A 13,738-nucleotide genomic window follows, 5' to 3' on the forward strand; every position below is an offset into this window, starting at 1 on the left:
ATTTTTTGAATTTTTTCATTTTTCTAGTTTGGCATAATGATAAATTTAGTTATTCATGTTTACATATTTTTGTGAATTTGACTGCTATCCTTTTTTTAGTTAAATTTAATTATTAACTTTTCAAAAATAGTCGAAATGCTTCTCTTTTAAATGAAACTGCTGACTAAAATATTAATTTTTTAATAATTTGTGTATATTGGGGTGATCATTTCAAACAAATTTTCTAACGACGACACTAAATTGATAAAAAAATTTAAATGATCAAAACAGGAACAACCCTCTTTTAGGGTGATCATCGAATAGTTTATCCTATATTTAAATAGAATAGATTAATTAATTTCAAATATATAAAAAATATTTACGCCTTTAGCTTTTAATAATTTTAAAATTCATAAAATAAATAAATAGATAATACACATATATCAATGACATTTGCCTTGACAAAAAACTTTATGATAACAATGAAACCTTGAAAGTGGAAAAAGAAAACCAGGGCAGCTGGAACTTGGAAAGGAATAAATAGTATTTCATTTTATTTTATAAGAAAATAATAACAACAAAGCCAATTTGCAAAAATATTACAGATTTGGCAGAAGGCAAGAAATTGTTCTTCCAATGTTATTATCGTAAGGAATTGTAAAATAAGATATAATGAACAAGTACTAAGTTAAAACTCCTTGGACTGTAGCTAAGTGGCTCCAATAAACAATCACCTGCTGTAAGCCCTGACTTTGGTCAAACACCCTATATGTATATCGGGTAAAAAATGGTACAAATGATGGAATGAGAGGTACATGCTGGACATTCCTAGAGGATTGACTATATACACTACGCAAAGTAAAAATAGTTCCCAGCCCAAGTTTGCATTAAGAAGATGCTTCCCAGACCTTGTAATCGTATCCCTCAAGAGCTAAGGACCATCTTTGGGGTCCACTTGGAGGCTCATAATAACCTGGTCCAATCTTCATTGCAACTCTGTCGTCTATGGTGGCCGCATATACATCCCTCTCTGCCTTCACAATTTCAACCTATACCATAAACCAAGTCAATACTTGTCCTTCCTTTTAGTGCTAGAGTTTTGGATACTTACTATACTCCGGCAATGGATTTTGTTTCTGTTTCTGAGAGAGATAAGAGCGCCAATCTCTGAGCGATGGTGGGAGACAATGTGATCATAAAACACAGCCGGTGTTCCTGGGTGTGTCAAGATATATGCATATCCTTGCATTTCCTTTCCACCTGGAAACCTCCAATGACCCTTCAGGAGTGGCATATCATATCAAACAGGATAGTTTGAATAGAAGAATGTAAGCATTAGCATTCAAAGTAGTTAAAGGGGAAACAAGTGAAAAGACAGTGATGCATGCTCAAACCTGGGTAGAACCAGTGTCATGATTCTCTATAAAGGTAACAGCACGAGAGGGCCACCATCCAACAACCCCAGGAGGCTTCCCTTTCTGATCCGATAATCGCCAATATTCACATCTTTCCAGTGCCTGAGTTATAAATAATTATACCGTAACGAAATGAATATAAATAATGTCTTCATTTCTGCAGAAATACTTGGCAGGAATGCTTACCGAATGAAGAATTCCCTTACTTGTGACATCAAATGCACCGGCAGTTCCGTTAGTAGCATTGATCCAGTCGACAATTCTCTGTCGGTGGGCATCTTGATTGTGGTCCATTTCACCATATGTGTAACTGAGAGAATCCCAATACTCACCCACCGCGAAGTATGGTTCACTTGCATCCAAGTAGTCCTTGACATAACCACCCCAAAATCCTCTGACAAAATCCAGCCTCCACCCATCATACCCAATTTCTTCTCTGCATCTCCCAAATAGCCAGAAAGGCATTATATCAATAAGCTATAACAGTAGAAGAAAATACTTTGTAAAAATAATCTGCAAGTAAATCTCTTGCGTGATGTAGAAGCATACAGACAAAGCTGATCAGAACATGATGAGGAAACAAGTAACACTTGAATTAAACACATGACAACTTGTTCATTAATTCCTCAGTATTAATGCTATATTCAGGTCAGCTTCCTTGGAATCTGAGTTACCAGAACCCAATTCTCAGAAGAAAAAATTAAGAAAACAAACAAGATAGTTGTAACGTAGAATATAGGACATCTCAAAGCTAACCCAAAAGAAAAGCCTAAGATGTAGTGATTGGAATTATAACTTTCCGCAGGGAAGGATGAAGATGGTTCCTAAAGAGGTCTTAAATATCCAGTTCTTCCATTAGATTTTACACCAATGGATAGACTACAACCAAAAACGGAACCTATGCTTAAACAACCAAAACAATCAAAATATCCTGTTGAGGTAACCTTTTGGTCCAAGAAGACTATTGAATAGCTAGGCCAAGTTAATCCATCATCTGACTAAGGCATTGATAAATTTTTACAAAACCTTTTAGGAAAACCACGCTATAAAACCAGCACAAGGGTAGATTATTCAAAATTGCAAACTTTAGGCTTAAATTTGTGACCAAAAACCACTATGTTGCAGCTCATTTACTAAATGAAAACTTTCCATTAGTACACCCTTTTCCTGATGGGCCATGTATTTTAATAAGAAACAAAGGACAAATACACTATACTATACTAATTATATCAGCTACTATGTAACTGTGTTCTAGTTCAGTTATTTAATCATATCCCATTTCCAGGCTAAAATCATATAAAAAATCACCTCAAAAATGAAAAAAAGTGCACAAGTACCCAATTAATATACAAATAATCATTTGTTCCTGTTAAACCTTTCTAGTTTCTACTAACAAGTTATTCATATTGCCTATAATGTATATTCTATATTTTGTTATGAATGTAATGGTGCTAAAGTAAGATCTTGACGCAATAGAAGGTTAACTTTGGCAATAGTTTCAAAATTTTGAGAATATTCAGTGGGTATGTATCCATACATGTCCATCAAAGAACTTTTGACAAGAAGACAAAAAAAAAAAGGTAGAAGCAGGATCAAACAGTGAGAAAATACATGCTTTTATAATCCTTTCAGGCATGATAGATAGTGGAAGGAAAAGAGATCCACGTTTCAACCTTAGCCAGCATAGCCACTCTATGAGATCCTTCCTTACGAAATCTTGTGAATGATCAATGTTTGGAGCAGCATGGAAATTATCTCCACTGCTTTTGTTACCCCTGCCCTGTATGACAGAAGCAAGGAGTTCATAGCTTCCACATAACATCAATAGAACAGAAGCATAGCTCAATCAAAAGATTGCACAATAAACAATAATTTTCGTGTCTAATAAAAATAAATAATACTCTTCAGGATCAAAAGATTGCACAATAAACAATAATCTTCATGTCTAAAAAAATAAATAGTACTCTTCAGGTCTAAAAAAAGAACTGGAGATCATGGATAAATAGAGGCATAAAACAAGCTGAAAAGTTTGGATTATAACAACCAATATTATAGGTAAGCCATGAAGGATATATTTGCTCAGTTATCATCCTCTAGCTGTACTGACAAGTTCAGATACGTACATCCTAAGCATGCCAATCATACAACACTTGAACTGCATTTTTGTTCATCTAGATAACTCTGCCATGTGCATGGATCTCAGAATCAAATTTTTACAAATTTACCTTAGCACACAAAAATTGTAAACCAATATGTTAAATCATAAAATACATTTACTCATTCTACAAGGTTAAGACCACTAGCATTTCTTTCCATAAAGCTCAGTAATTGTTGCAATGAGACATAGTTACCATTGCTAACTTAAGTCTTGCTGCCAGAAAAAAACAAGGTAAGACAAGATGTCGGGTTACATACTGTACTGTCCAAAATTTTACTGGCCTAAAGTTTAACTGCACATTGAGAAAAACATAACCTAAATCTTGTGCAAGTTATAAGTTGTATATACGCTAACAGATGAATCTAAAACTTTGCTACCCATGCACCTCTAAGAACTGGCCTAAGCTCTGAAAATCACAGAAAACACCAGTACCTGAAAATGAGGATCATCTCCAACTACTGCACGATCATCCCAATTCAAGCGACCCCCAAATATATTCCAAACACCATTCTGATTTTGATAGTGTGCACAACGGTGATTCAATACAACATCACCAAGAACTTTCAAACCAACTCCATGGAGGCTTTTTACGAGGTCCTTCAGCTCATCGATTGTTCCATACCTGATCAGTGAAAAAACAGTTGCACACTGGTTTGCTTAGGCCTCTTGAGGAGCATGAAAACATGATTTCTTTCAGATATGGGAAATAACCATGACTTTCTACATTTCAGCATGTCCAAGAGGCATTTGCATGTAGTCTTTTAGATTAAAAGAGTAATTGAAGTCTTATATTACTATTACAGATGGTTAAATGTAAGTTAAAGAAGCATAAAAGAGAGGTAAAAAAATGTGCACTTTCTTTTGGTTGAACCAAAATCTGAGACTTGCAACCAACCATTGATCAGCATACTAAAGCAAACATAAAAAACATTCAGTTCCATCTTTTTCCCTGAACAAAGTTTCCCAATTATAATTTTTAGAAAAAAGAATCAAAAAAAGCATTTGAAAGTTCATATTTGCAAGTTTCAGCTTCTTTGAATTTGACCAGGCACCAAAATGTAAAAACCTGAAAGATTTGTTATGTAAACTACAAGCTTGCAATATGTACCTGGAATTTAAATTATACAAGTCCTTCGGCATGTAACCTTCAGGTGACACAGACTCGGTTGGTGGTGGCAGCCAAATTACAGTAAACCCAAGTGAAGATATTTCAGAAGCTTTTTCTTTGAGTTCCATATACCATCGTCCAGATTTATTAGATTCCCAGTTGAAACCTTGGCACAATATTTCAAAACCTGAGCCTGTTCCAGAGGATATGTTAATAGTGGGTTCTGCATCATCAGCATCCGAATCTTCCTCTGGATAGGATGGAGTGGAGCTCCGGAAGATGCTATAGGCTTCAGCGGCTAGCTTTTCAATTTCATTAAGAATGCTTTCTTTTGCTTCCTTTACTTTAGTCTGCAAACTCTTCTCAGAGTTAAGGCCGCTGACCAAGTTCCGTATCTCATTGATTATACCATCAGTATGAGCTTTACCAGAAGTTTCTTCACTTTCACTATCAGATTGACCCTTAACACTTCTGGCACTAGAGAGGGGAATATAGAAGTCATTTCCTTGAAAGTTCACCCAACTGTTAGCATCCAGCTTTAGAACAAAAAGAAATCCATCAAGTTTTTCATCTAAAGTGAACAATGCCCTTGATCCATTTCCTGTTGGCTGCAAAATCAAAAAAAAAAAAAAAAAAAAAAGATTTTAATCTAAGAATAATAAACGAATTCTAAACTAGTATTTGTAAGTAATAATAAATAAGCACTCTTAATCTCATGCATCGTGATAAAAGAAATTCATGGAGAGAATACAAAAAAGAAAAGAAAAAGGCGAAGACCCTAGAACATTGTCAGAGCAAATTGATGTTTTTCAACATTCCACCTTTGATAAATGGCATGTTTCCGAACTCATTGCTAAACTAACAATAAGAAAACTATATGAAACCGTGTTAAGAATAAGATCATACTCTTCATTGTTTTTATTAGTAATATTGCAAGTTATTTACATCCTATAGTAACTACGAAAGTTGTTCCAACATAATCCAACTGAAATCTTTACATCTTTACCACATAATACTACGTTCTTCGTTTTATCCTAAGTATAAATGAAAACAAAGCAACTACATGAAACGAGGAAAAATGATTTGCTGACATCTAAATAAGAATGCATTAGTATACTTTATATATTATTACCAAGAATATCTGTAGCAAGAACTTAGTCATGTTTAAGTTCTCAATAGGAGAATACAACTACAATTCGCACCTGCAATAAGGTGCGTAAAGCCTTGTTCCTGAACACAGTTGTTTCAGGTGGATATGGGACAGCAGGTATTTCCCATGTTTTAGCATCATCTCTGCAAACCCCCCAGTGAACTACAACATCTCCAGGTATGTCAGTTTCTAAATGTAGAACAATATTTGCTGCATCAGGGAACTTCCTAATTGCAACATTGACCATGTTACCGACAGAAACTTCTTTTACAATGGGCTGCTCTTCATAGAACCCTTCAAGTCGCCTGTTCTCATTTTTAGAGTCACATGATGCTTCTGCTTTAAGTACCATGTTAGGGAGTTGCTCCACAGCATCTAGGATCAAAAGAATGCAAAGTATGTGTCAATATATCACTGAAAAAGAAACGGAGTGTAGGAATAGTCAATTATGTTCTCACCTTCACTCACTTCACCCAATTCCCAATTCATAAACTAGGTTCAGATGGGATACTATAACTTATCTGCCAGTAGCCACTTGACTTCTAATTGTACCTAAGAGGTTTTAGGGAAGAAACCAGACTTAAACTTCTAAGACACTAACCATAAGTCATGATTGCACAATATAGAAAAGGTGGGCGAAGAAATAAATTGTGCAAACTAACCTCTTTTTAGTACCAGTTAATAATCAATACCAAACCAATGAACTTCATTGTTCTATACTATATTGCATCAGGACAAGGCAACAAGCATTATCTATTCGGTATAAATGTAAGGGGAAAAGGTAACCTGGATGATTTAAATTAATAGCAGGAACTCATGCAAAAAGAAAAAAGATTATAGCACTTTCTGCAACCTGGCCATTTGCCAAAGCTGCTTTTCGCGTGAATCATATTGCCATCATCCTCGAGGTAATTCACAAGAGAGACCCGAAAATCTCGACCTTTGTGCTGATACGAGGCTCCAGTTTCTTCATCCTGCAGCAACACATAATCCCCCAAATTTGAGAGAGGAGAAAAAGAAAGATAATCTAATAATAACAAGATTGACAAAATGTCAAATGATTAGAATTGTCAAATAGACAAACAGTTTATCAGTCTCTAGGTATTGGGAGCACAAACCTTGAGGATAAAATGTATAGCTTCAATCGCACTGCTGGGATTAAAATCTATCTTTACTTCATGAAATGTATCATCTTTAGACGGCTTCTTGAAGGGCGTCTCAATTGCGTAGTCCTGAAAATATCCCTCTTACTCCATATATTTTTATGTCAAAATGAAAAGGCAGACTTCACACAAAAATTAGAAGCTGATACACACTTTAATGGGAATTGAACCATGAGGCCACATGTCTTGAGGTGGTTGATCCCATTCACTGCAAAATTTGATACAAGCTTTTTTTATTGTACTACTTTTTGGATCACGTAAGTCCCCAGTAACAAAATTATATATTCCAACTTGCAAACACCATTCAATTACATCACCTACAAACATTATCCAAGAAACCGTCAAAAATCAAGGCGTACCTGCCAGTATCACCAACATAAGAGACTCCCCAATGAAGAATCCACTTTCCTGAAAGACTACATCCTATTGTAAGTCGCCAATTCAGCTGATCCTTTGATTGATCCAACCTGATCAACAGTTTTCCCTCCACCTATTATTTCAAATCAGAAATTAACAAACACTAAAACAGGATACGCAGCTCTGTTGAAGTTGAAAACAGAACATTTCGACAAATATTACGGTAACGTAATGTTACGGGGTGAAAAGCTAAGTAAGAAAATAGAGACTAAAAGGGTCTTAAAACGGTGAGTTTAATACTGAGAATAATTTAGCAAAACCGGTGCGTAGGGACTTTAGTTAAACGGTGAGTATTGTTATAACTGAATTTACCACGTTTATCTTTTCTTTATTTTTCTATTTAAGCATGACTTGTAATGGGAAAACAGTTATGAAATCACACAAGGAAATTGCAGAAATCTCTCTTTTCTCTCTGTTCTTCTTCTTTTCTCTACCTTCTTCCTATCTCGGATTTGAAGTTGCATCAAAACTATCAGAGCTTTTACGATTCCTGTGATGGTCACGATGGTGTTTCAACGTGACTGCAAAATGAGATTGGGGGGATGCAGCAGGAAATCTCTAAAATACAAGAGGAGATGTTTATGTTAGAGACTAAGATGGAGACCAAGTTTCAAGAGTTCAAGGATGAGTTCCGTGGAGATTTACAAGCTTTGTTAGGGCAGTATTTTGGACTTCCAGCAAATAGAACCATGGAAAAAGGGAAGGTGGTCTTAGAGGCTCTACCTGGATTTCCTCCAAAATATGCGGGGGTAGCCAACGCCCCAACTGGACCAAGTGTGATACCCTCAGTTGATGTGAGTAGCGTGCATCTAAGGAATCACTCGCCTGTGATACGAGCATCTGAGAAGCCAAGCTAGCTTGAGTGTCCAAAGTTTGATGGCAGTGATTTTCGGGGATGGTGGACCAAGCTTGAACAATACTTTGAGGCTGAGGGAACTCCAGAATCCAACAAAGTTCGCATAGTAATGTTGAATCTAGAGGGTCGAGCTTTGGAATGGCACCATTTCTACTCTCAACGAAATGGTTGTCTCCAGATGTTATCTTGGTCAGCTTACATAAAGAGTTTGCAATATCGTTTTAGGTTTGGACAATTCGGGAATCTTATAAAAGAGCTAGTCAATCTGAAATATCAAGGTACAGTGGAACAATATCAAGATATGTTTGTTGGCTTATTAAATCAATTGCACCTTCCTGAAATGTATGCCTTTAGCATTTTTCTAAGTAATTTGAAGGCATAAATCAGTCATTATCTTGATTTGTTTGAACCCTCTACCTTAATGGAGGATTTTCAGTTGGCTAGAAAGACTGAGTGCTTCTGTCTTGCTCAACAAAGAAGACCTCAGCACCTTTGAATAGTTCCCCTAGATCACTGCGCAACCCATCTGTTATATCGGGTTATTCTTCAGCTCCCACGAGGATTGTTTCTGCTTCACAATCTGTGAGTAGTGCTCCAATAAGCAAATCAGCTTCTTGATCCATTTCACTAGCAGTAATGGCTGAATGGAAGCAGAAGAGCCTATGCTTCTTGTGTGGAGCCAAGTACCATGTCGGACACAAGTGTGTCAAATCACAGTTATATCAGTTTCTTGTGGAACCTCTATTTAACAGTGAAGCAGAGGAATTCCAGGAATGTTCTGATAGGCTTGAAGAGAGTAGTCCTGAAGAGGAACCATCCAAATCCCCTGTGATTTCGTTACATGCCCTCACTAGTTTACAAGGCCATAATATTATGCGAATGGCTGCTCGAGTGGGGTCTAGTTGGGCAATCATTCTGGTTGACTCAAGCAACACACATGACTTAATCGACGCTAGGTTGGTGAGTAGGTTATCGCTGCCAGTAACGCACCAAGCACAATTGAAGGTCTCTGTAGCAAATAAGAGTTGTTTGTTCACCAAGGGAATGTGCAAAGGAGTTCGATAGGAGGTTCAAAATTACCAGTTCGAAACAGATTTCATGGTATTACCATTGAAGAACTGTGACATGGTGTTAGGGGTCCAATGGTTACTGGCTTTTAAAGATATTATTTGGAACTTTGGTTCCTTAACCATGCAATTTATGGTTAAGGGTGAACCATGCATTATTCATGGTATTATTTTGGGCTCCTTAGCAGCAGAAAATAGTGGCTCAAATTCTAGATGTTTTGTAGCTATGGGGCAAGCTTTGGGGACTTGTACTTTAGTAATGAGCTCACCTAATCAAGTGACACTTTCAGCTATGGTAGTCAATGATAGTGAGGAACAACTTCAAGGGTTATTGGAAGACGTTGTTGATGTTTTTCAAGTGCCAAAAGGGTAACCACCACCTCGGTTGCAAGACCATAGAATTCCCTTGAGAGATGAAGGAGTTGTTGTTAAAATTCGACCCTACAGATATCCTGCCATTCAAAAGGGAGAGATGGAAAACTTGATTCAAGAGATGTTTCAAGCTGGGATAATCAGGGATAGCAATAGTTCTTTTGCTTCCCATATAGTGATGGTCAAAAAGAAAGATAGAAGTTGGAGGTTGTGCATTGACTAAAGAAAACTAAATCAACATACAATCAAGGATAAGTTTCCCATCCCCATAATTCAGGAGTTGCTAGATGAATTGAGGGAAGCTCGGGTGTTTTCCAAATTGGATTTGAGGTCCAGATATCATCAAATTCGAATGTGGGAACCTGATGTACATAAAACAGCATTTAGGACACATAAGAGGCATTATAAGTTCCTAGTGATGCCATTTGGCCTCATTAATGCTCCTTTTAATTTTTAGGCTCTTATGAATTCAGTATTCAAACCATTGTTGAGGAAGTTTGTGCTTGTATTCTTCAATGACATACTGGTATATTCAAAGTCTTGGCCCAACTATTTGCAATATTTGAGAACAGTTCTTCTCATCTTAAGGGATCAACAACTGTTTGCTAAAAAGAATAAATGTTGTTTTGGTACTTCTCAAATTGAGTACCTTGGACATGTGCTACATGAGGGGACAGTATCCACGGATAGATTCAAGAATGAATGTATTTCTTCATGGCCCATTTCTCAATTAGTGAAAGAATTAAGAAGATTTCTTGGACTATCTGGCTACCATAGAAGATTCATTAGAAACTACAGAGTGTTACCCAAGCCTTTTACAGACTTATTACAAAAGAATGGTTGGGGTTGGTCTGGACAGGCAACATCGGCTTTCCAATCATTAAAAGAAGCATTATGTGCAGCACCTGTCTTGGTGTTACTAAACTTTCAGCTTGAATTCACAGTTGATACTAATGCTAGTGGGTTTGGAATTGAAGCAAAGCTGCAATAGCAAGGGAGACCGATGGCTTTCTTTAGCAAGGCCTTAGGCGTAAGACACCAAGCCCTATCAATCTACAAAAATGAGATGTTAGCAGTTTTGTTGGTTGTTAGGAAGTGGCATGCCTACCTTGTGGGAAGGCATTTCAAAATTTGAATTGATCACCAAAGCTTGCGATTCTTATCTGACCAAGTAGCTATCACTTCATTTCAGCAACGGTGGGTAGCTGAAATGTTATGTTATGACTTTGAGGTCTCATATAGGAAAGGTATCAACAACAGGGTGGCTGATGCTCTCTCTCTACAACCTCAGTTGGAGCAAGGTCAGTTCTTTCAATTATCAACTAGTGTTGTCATTTCTGGTCTCTTGGAACAATCATATGAAGTAGATGATAAGTTAAAAAGGATTATACAAGATGTCCAATAGCATAGATATCAAGACCAAAAGTATTCTTGGGATGGGAGATTTTTATGAAGGAAAGGGAAAATTATGGTGGGAAAGAACCTGAAATTGCGAAGGGAACTGTTTCACCATTTTCATGCTAGCGCAGTGGGGGGTCACTCAGGTATCCATGCCACTAGGAAACATTTAGCTAGTTTGTTATACTGGAAAGGTCTAACAACTGATGTCAAACACTAGATTAGAGAATGTTTGGTCTGTCAAAGATACAAGTGTGAGACAGTAGCATCTCCAGAACTTCTTCAGCCTTTACCTATGCCTAATCGAGCCTGATCTATTATCAACTTAGATTTCATTGAAGGATTGCCGAACTCTAGCAAGGAAAATTCCATTTTGGTTGTGGTGGACCACTTGACGAAATATGGTCATTTTTGGCACTATCTCACCCATATATAGCTAAAGATGTAGCACAAGAGTACTTGAATCATATTTATAAACTTCATGGCATGCCTGATTCAATTATATCAGACAGAGACAGAATTTTTGTTAGTGGATTTTGGCAAGAATTATTTCGAAAAACTGGTACCAGAATTCTATCATCCACAACATACCATCCTAAAACAGATGGTCAAAAAGAGGTACTAAATTGGTGTCTTGAGAACTATCTGAGATGCATGACTAGAGAGACATTTGCAAATTGGTTTAGTTGGTTACCCTTTGCAGAGTGGTGGTATAACTCTTCTTTTCACTCCTCCATTCAGCTTACCCCGTATGAAGCTTTGTATGGACAACCACCACCTCAACACATGCCTTACTTAGCAAGGGTCTCATCAGTGGTAGTGGTTGATAGAAGCCTACAGGCTCGAGAGGCCGCAAGAAAGCTATTGCAATTCCATCTCAAAAGAACCCAGTCTCTTATAAAGTAGTTAGCTGACAAACATTGGTCTGAGAGGAGCTTTCAAGTTGGTGATTTGGTATACTTGCGACTGCAAGCTTATAGGCAACAGACAGTTAGGAAGGTTCTTCATAAAAAATTATCTCCTAAGTACTACGGACCTTTTCCTGTGATTAAGAAAGTGAGAGAAGTGGCGTGTACTCTACAATTACCTCTAGGATCTTGTATTCACCCAACATTTCACGTTTCTCAGGTAAAGAAACATATAGGATCTGCTCCTACTCAAGCTCAACTACCCTTGGTTGATGCTCATAGGGCACTGCAAAAAGAACCAATTAAAATTTTTGACAGAAGAATAGTTAAAAAAGGGAATCAAGCTGTTACTGAAGTTTTGGTTGAATAAATCGACTCTTTTACTGAAGATGCAACATGGTAATCCTTACCTCTACTTTTAGAAAAATTTCCTCACTTTCATCCTTGAGGACAAGAATCCTTTTCTTGGGAGGCGGTACTTGTTACGGGGTGAAAAGCTAAGTAAGAAAATAGAGAGTAAAAGGGTCTTAAAACAGTGAGTTTCATTTTAGTAAAACGGTGAGTTTAATACTGAGAATAATTTAGCAAAAGCGATGCGTAGGACTTTAGTTAAACGGTGAGTATTGTTATAACTGAATTTACCACGTTTATCTTTTCTTTATTTTTCTTTTTAAGCATGGCTTGTAATAGGAAAACGATATTAAAATCACACAAGGAAATTGCAGAAATCTCTTTGTTCTCTCTGTTCTTCTTTTCTCTACCTTCTTCCTGTCTCGGATTTGAAGTTACATCACGTAATTAAACCATCCATCTTTTTTTCCTCCAGAAAGTTTCTCAATCACCAAGCATCCGAGTATAGAAATCAACTTCAATTCAATAAGTTTTTCTTCTTCTTTGTTTTTAGGCAACCAAATGGGAACCAAAAATGCTAAATCAAAAGTATATATGCCAACAACATGCACACACGCAATATACATCAAGCACAACTCTCAAAAAACATATAAATATACATGTATGCATGTACATATACATATACGTATAAAAATAAATATGAAGATGAAAAACCTTTTCAATTCGGTTGACGGGAAAAGTTTGTTCGTACAAGATGTCAGCGGAAGAAAAGGTGTCAATAGGAGCTGTATCAGTTGAGCTGGCTTTAACGATATAAAACTTCCCGCAAGGGTTGGAGTTAGAGAAGCAAGCACCACGAGAGCAGAGAAGCTTTCTATGTGGAGAACAATCCAAATCCAATGAGCGAAGAGGCTTTAAGTTTAACAACAACTTTTGTCCGCGAGGAGACGATAGCCTAGGGTTTTGGAGAAGGGAACCGACGGCAAGGGTGGCCATGGTTGGGCGGAAATCGAAATGGAAGATAGGTAGATTTTGATATTTCCTTTTTTGATTGTTAGAGAAACTCGTAAAATAGATGAAGTCTGGGATTATTGTTTTCTTTGTATCAGTACAAATATTTTACCCTTAACATGTTAGTTGTTTCGTCATAAAATAAGAATAATTAATTTAGATGAAGTTGATAATAGTGATTGAGGTGATCCCCACCAATTTCGTAAATCTAAAAATACCCACTTTTCATTGGAACGTAAATTTATCCCATACTTGGAGATTTGGAAGGAGAGAGATCGTTAAAGCACTTTCCCTTTTGTGGTTATCTTTTTAACATTCTCTACCATAATTTTTTATTATTAGGTAAACTATAAAAATCTGACTCAATTATGTTTTTCATTTTATT

General features: G+C 36.7%; 1 protein-coding gene across 6 annotated transcripts; it reads right to left on the reverse strand.

Moving 5' to 3' along the window:
• Positions 1-512: 512 nt before the first annotated feature.
• LOC107910680 (alpha-amylase 3, chloroplastic) lies at positions 513-13,459 on the reverse strand. 6 transcript variants are annotated; one of them, XM_041088752.1, is made up of 16 exons: positions 13,057-13,174; positions 12,402-12,488; positions 12,171-12,277; positions 11,778-12,049; positions 7,333-7,463; positions 7,127-7,181; positions 6,929-7,042; positions 6,664-6,784; positions 5,863-6,185; positions 4,661-5,268; positions 3,985-4,174; positions 3,068-3,174; positions 1,581-1,830; positions 1,374-1,496; positions 1,091-1,258; positions 513-1,028 (listed from the first exon to the last, which is right to left on the reverse strand). In XM_041088752.1, exons 6-16 carry the CDS (start codon positions 7,154-7,156, stop codon positions 867-869), a joined length of 2,196 nt encoding a protein of 731 aa, XP_040944686.1. In that variant the 5' UTR covers positions 7,157-7,181; positions 7,333-7,463; positions 11,778-12,049; positions 12,171-12,277; positions 12,402-12,488; positions 13,057-13,174; the 3' UTR covers positions 513-866. The 6 variants fall into 6 exon arrangements, 5 of the variants coding, with proteins under 5 accessions (XP_040944686.1, XP_016694121.1, XP_040944685.1 ...); XM_016838632.2 differs by lacking the exon at positions 11,778-12,049 and having other exon boundaries at positions 13,057-13,175; XM_041088751.1 differs by lacking the exons at positions 11,778-12,049; positions 13,057-13,174 and having other exon boundaries at positions 12,402-12,503.
• Positions 13,460-13,738: the final 279 nt, after the last annotated feature.

The sequence above is a fragment of the Gossypium hirsutum genome, chromosome D02 (assembly GCF_007990345.1).
Source record: "Gossypium hirsutum isolate 1008001.06 chromosome D02, Gossypium_hirsutum_v2.1, whole genome shotgun sequence".
NCBI classification, from domain to species: Eukaryota; Viridiplantae; Streptophyta; class Magnoliopsida; order Malvales; family Malvaceae; genus Gossypium; species Gossypium hirsutum.

Excerpts from the sequence above, each read along its gene's own strand:
- LOC107910680 (XM_016838630.2), bottom strand. The coding sequence starts at position 13,338 with ATGGCCACCCTTGCCGTCGGTTCCCTTCTCCAAAACCCTAGGCTATCG. Across the intron at positions 1,831-3,067 it reads GAGTGGCTATGCTGGCTAAG|AGAAGAAATTGGGTATGATG; the intron begins GTTGAAACGTGG and ends TGGGAGATGCAG. Across the intron at positions 1,029-1,090 it reads AAATCCATTGCCGGAGTATA|GTTGAAATTGTGAAGGCAGA; the intron begins GTAAGTATCCAA and ends TTTATGGTATAG.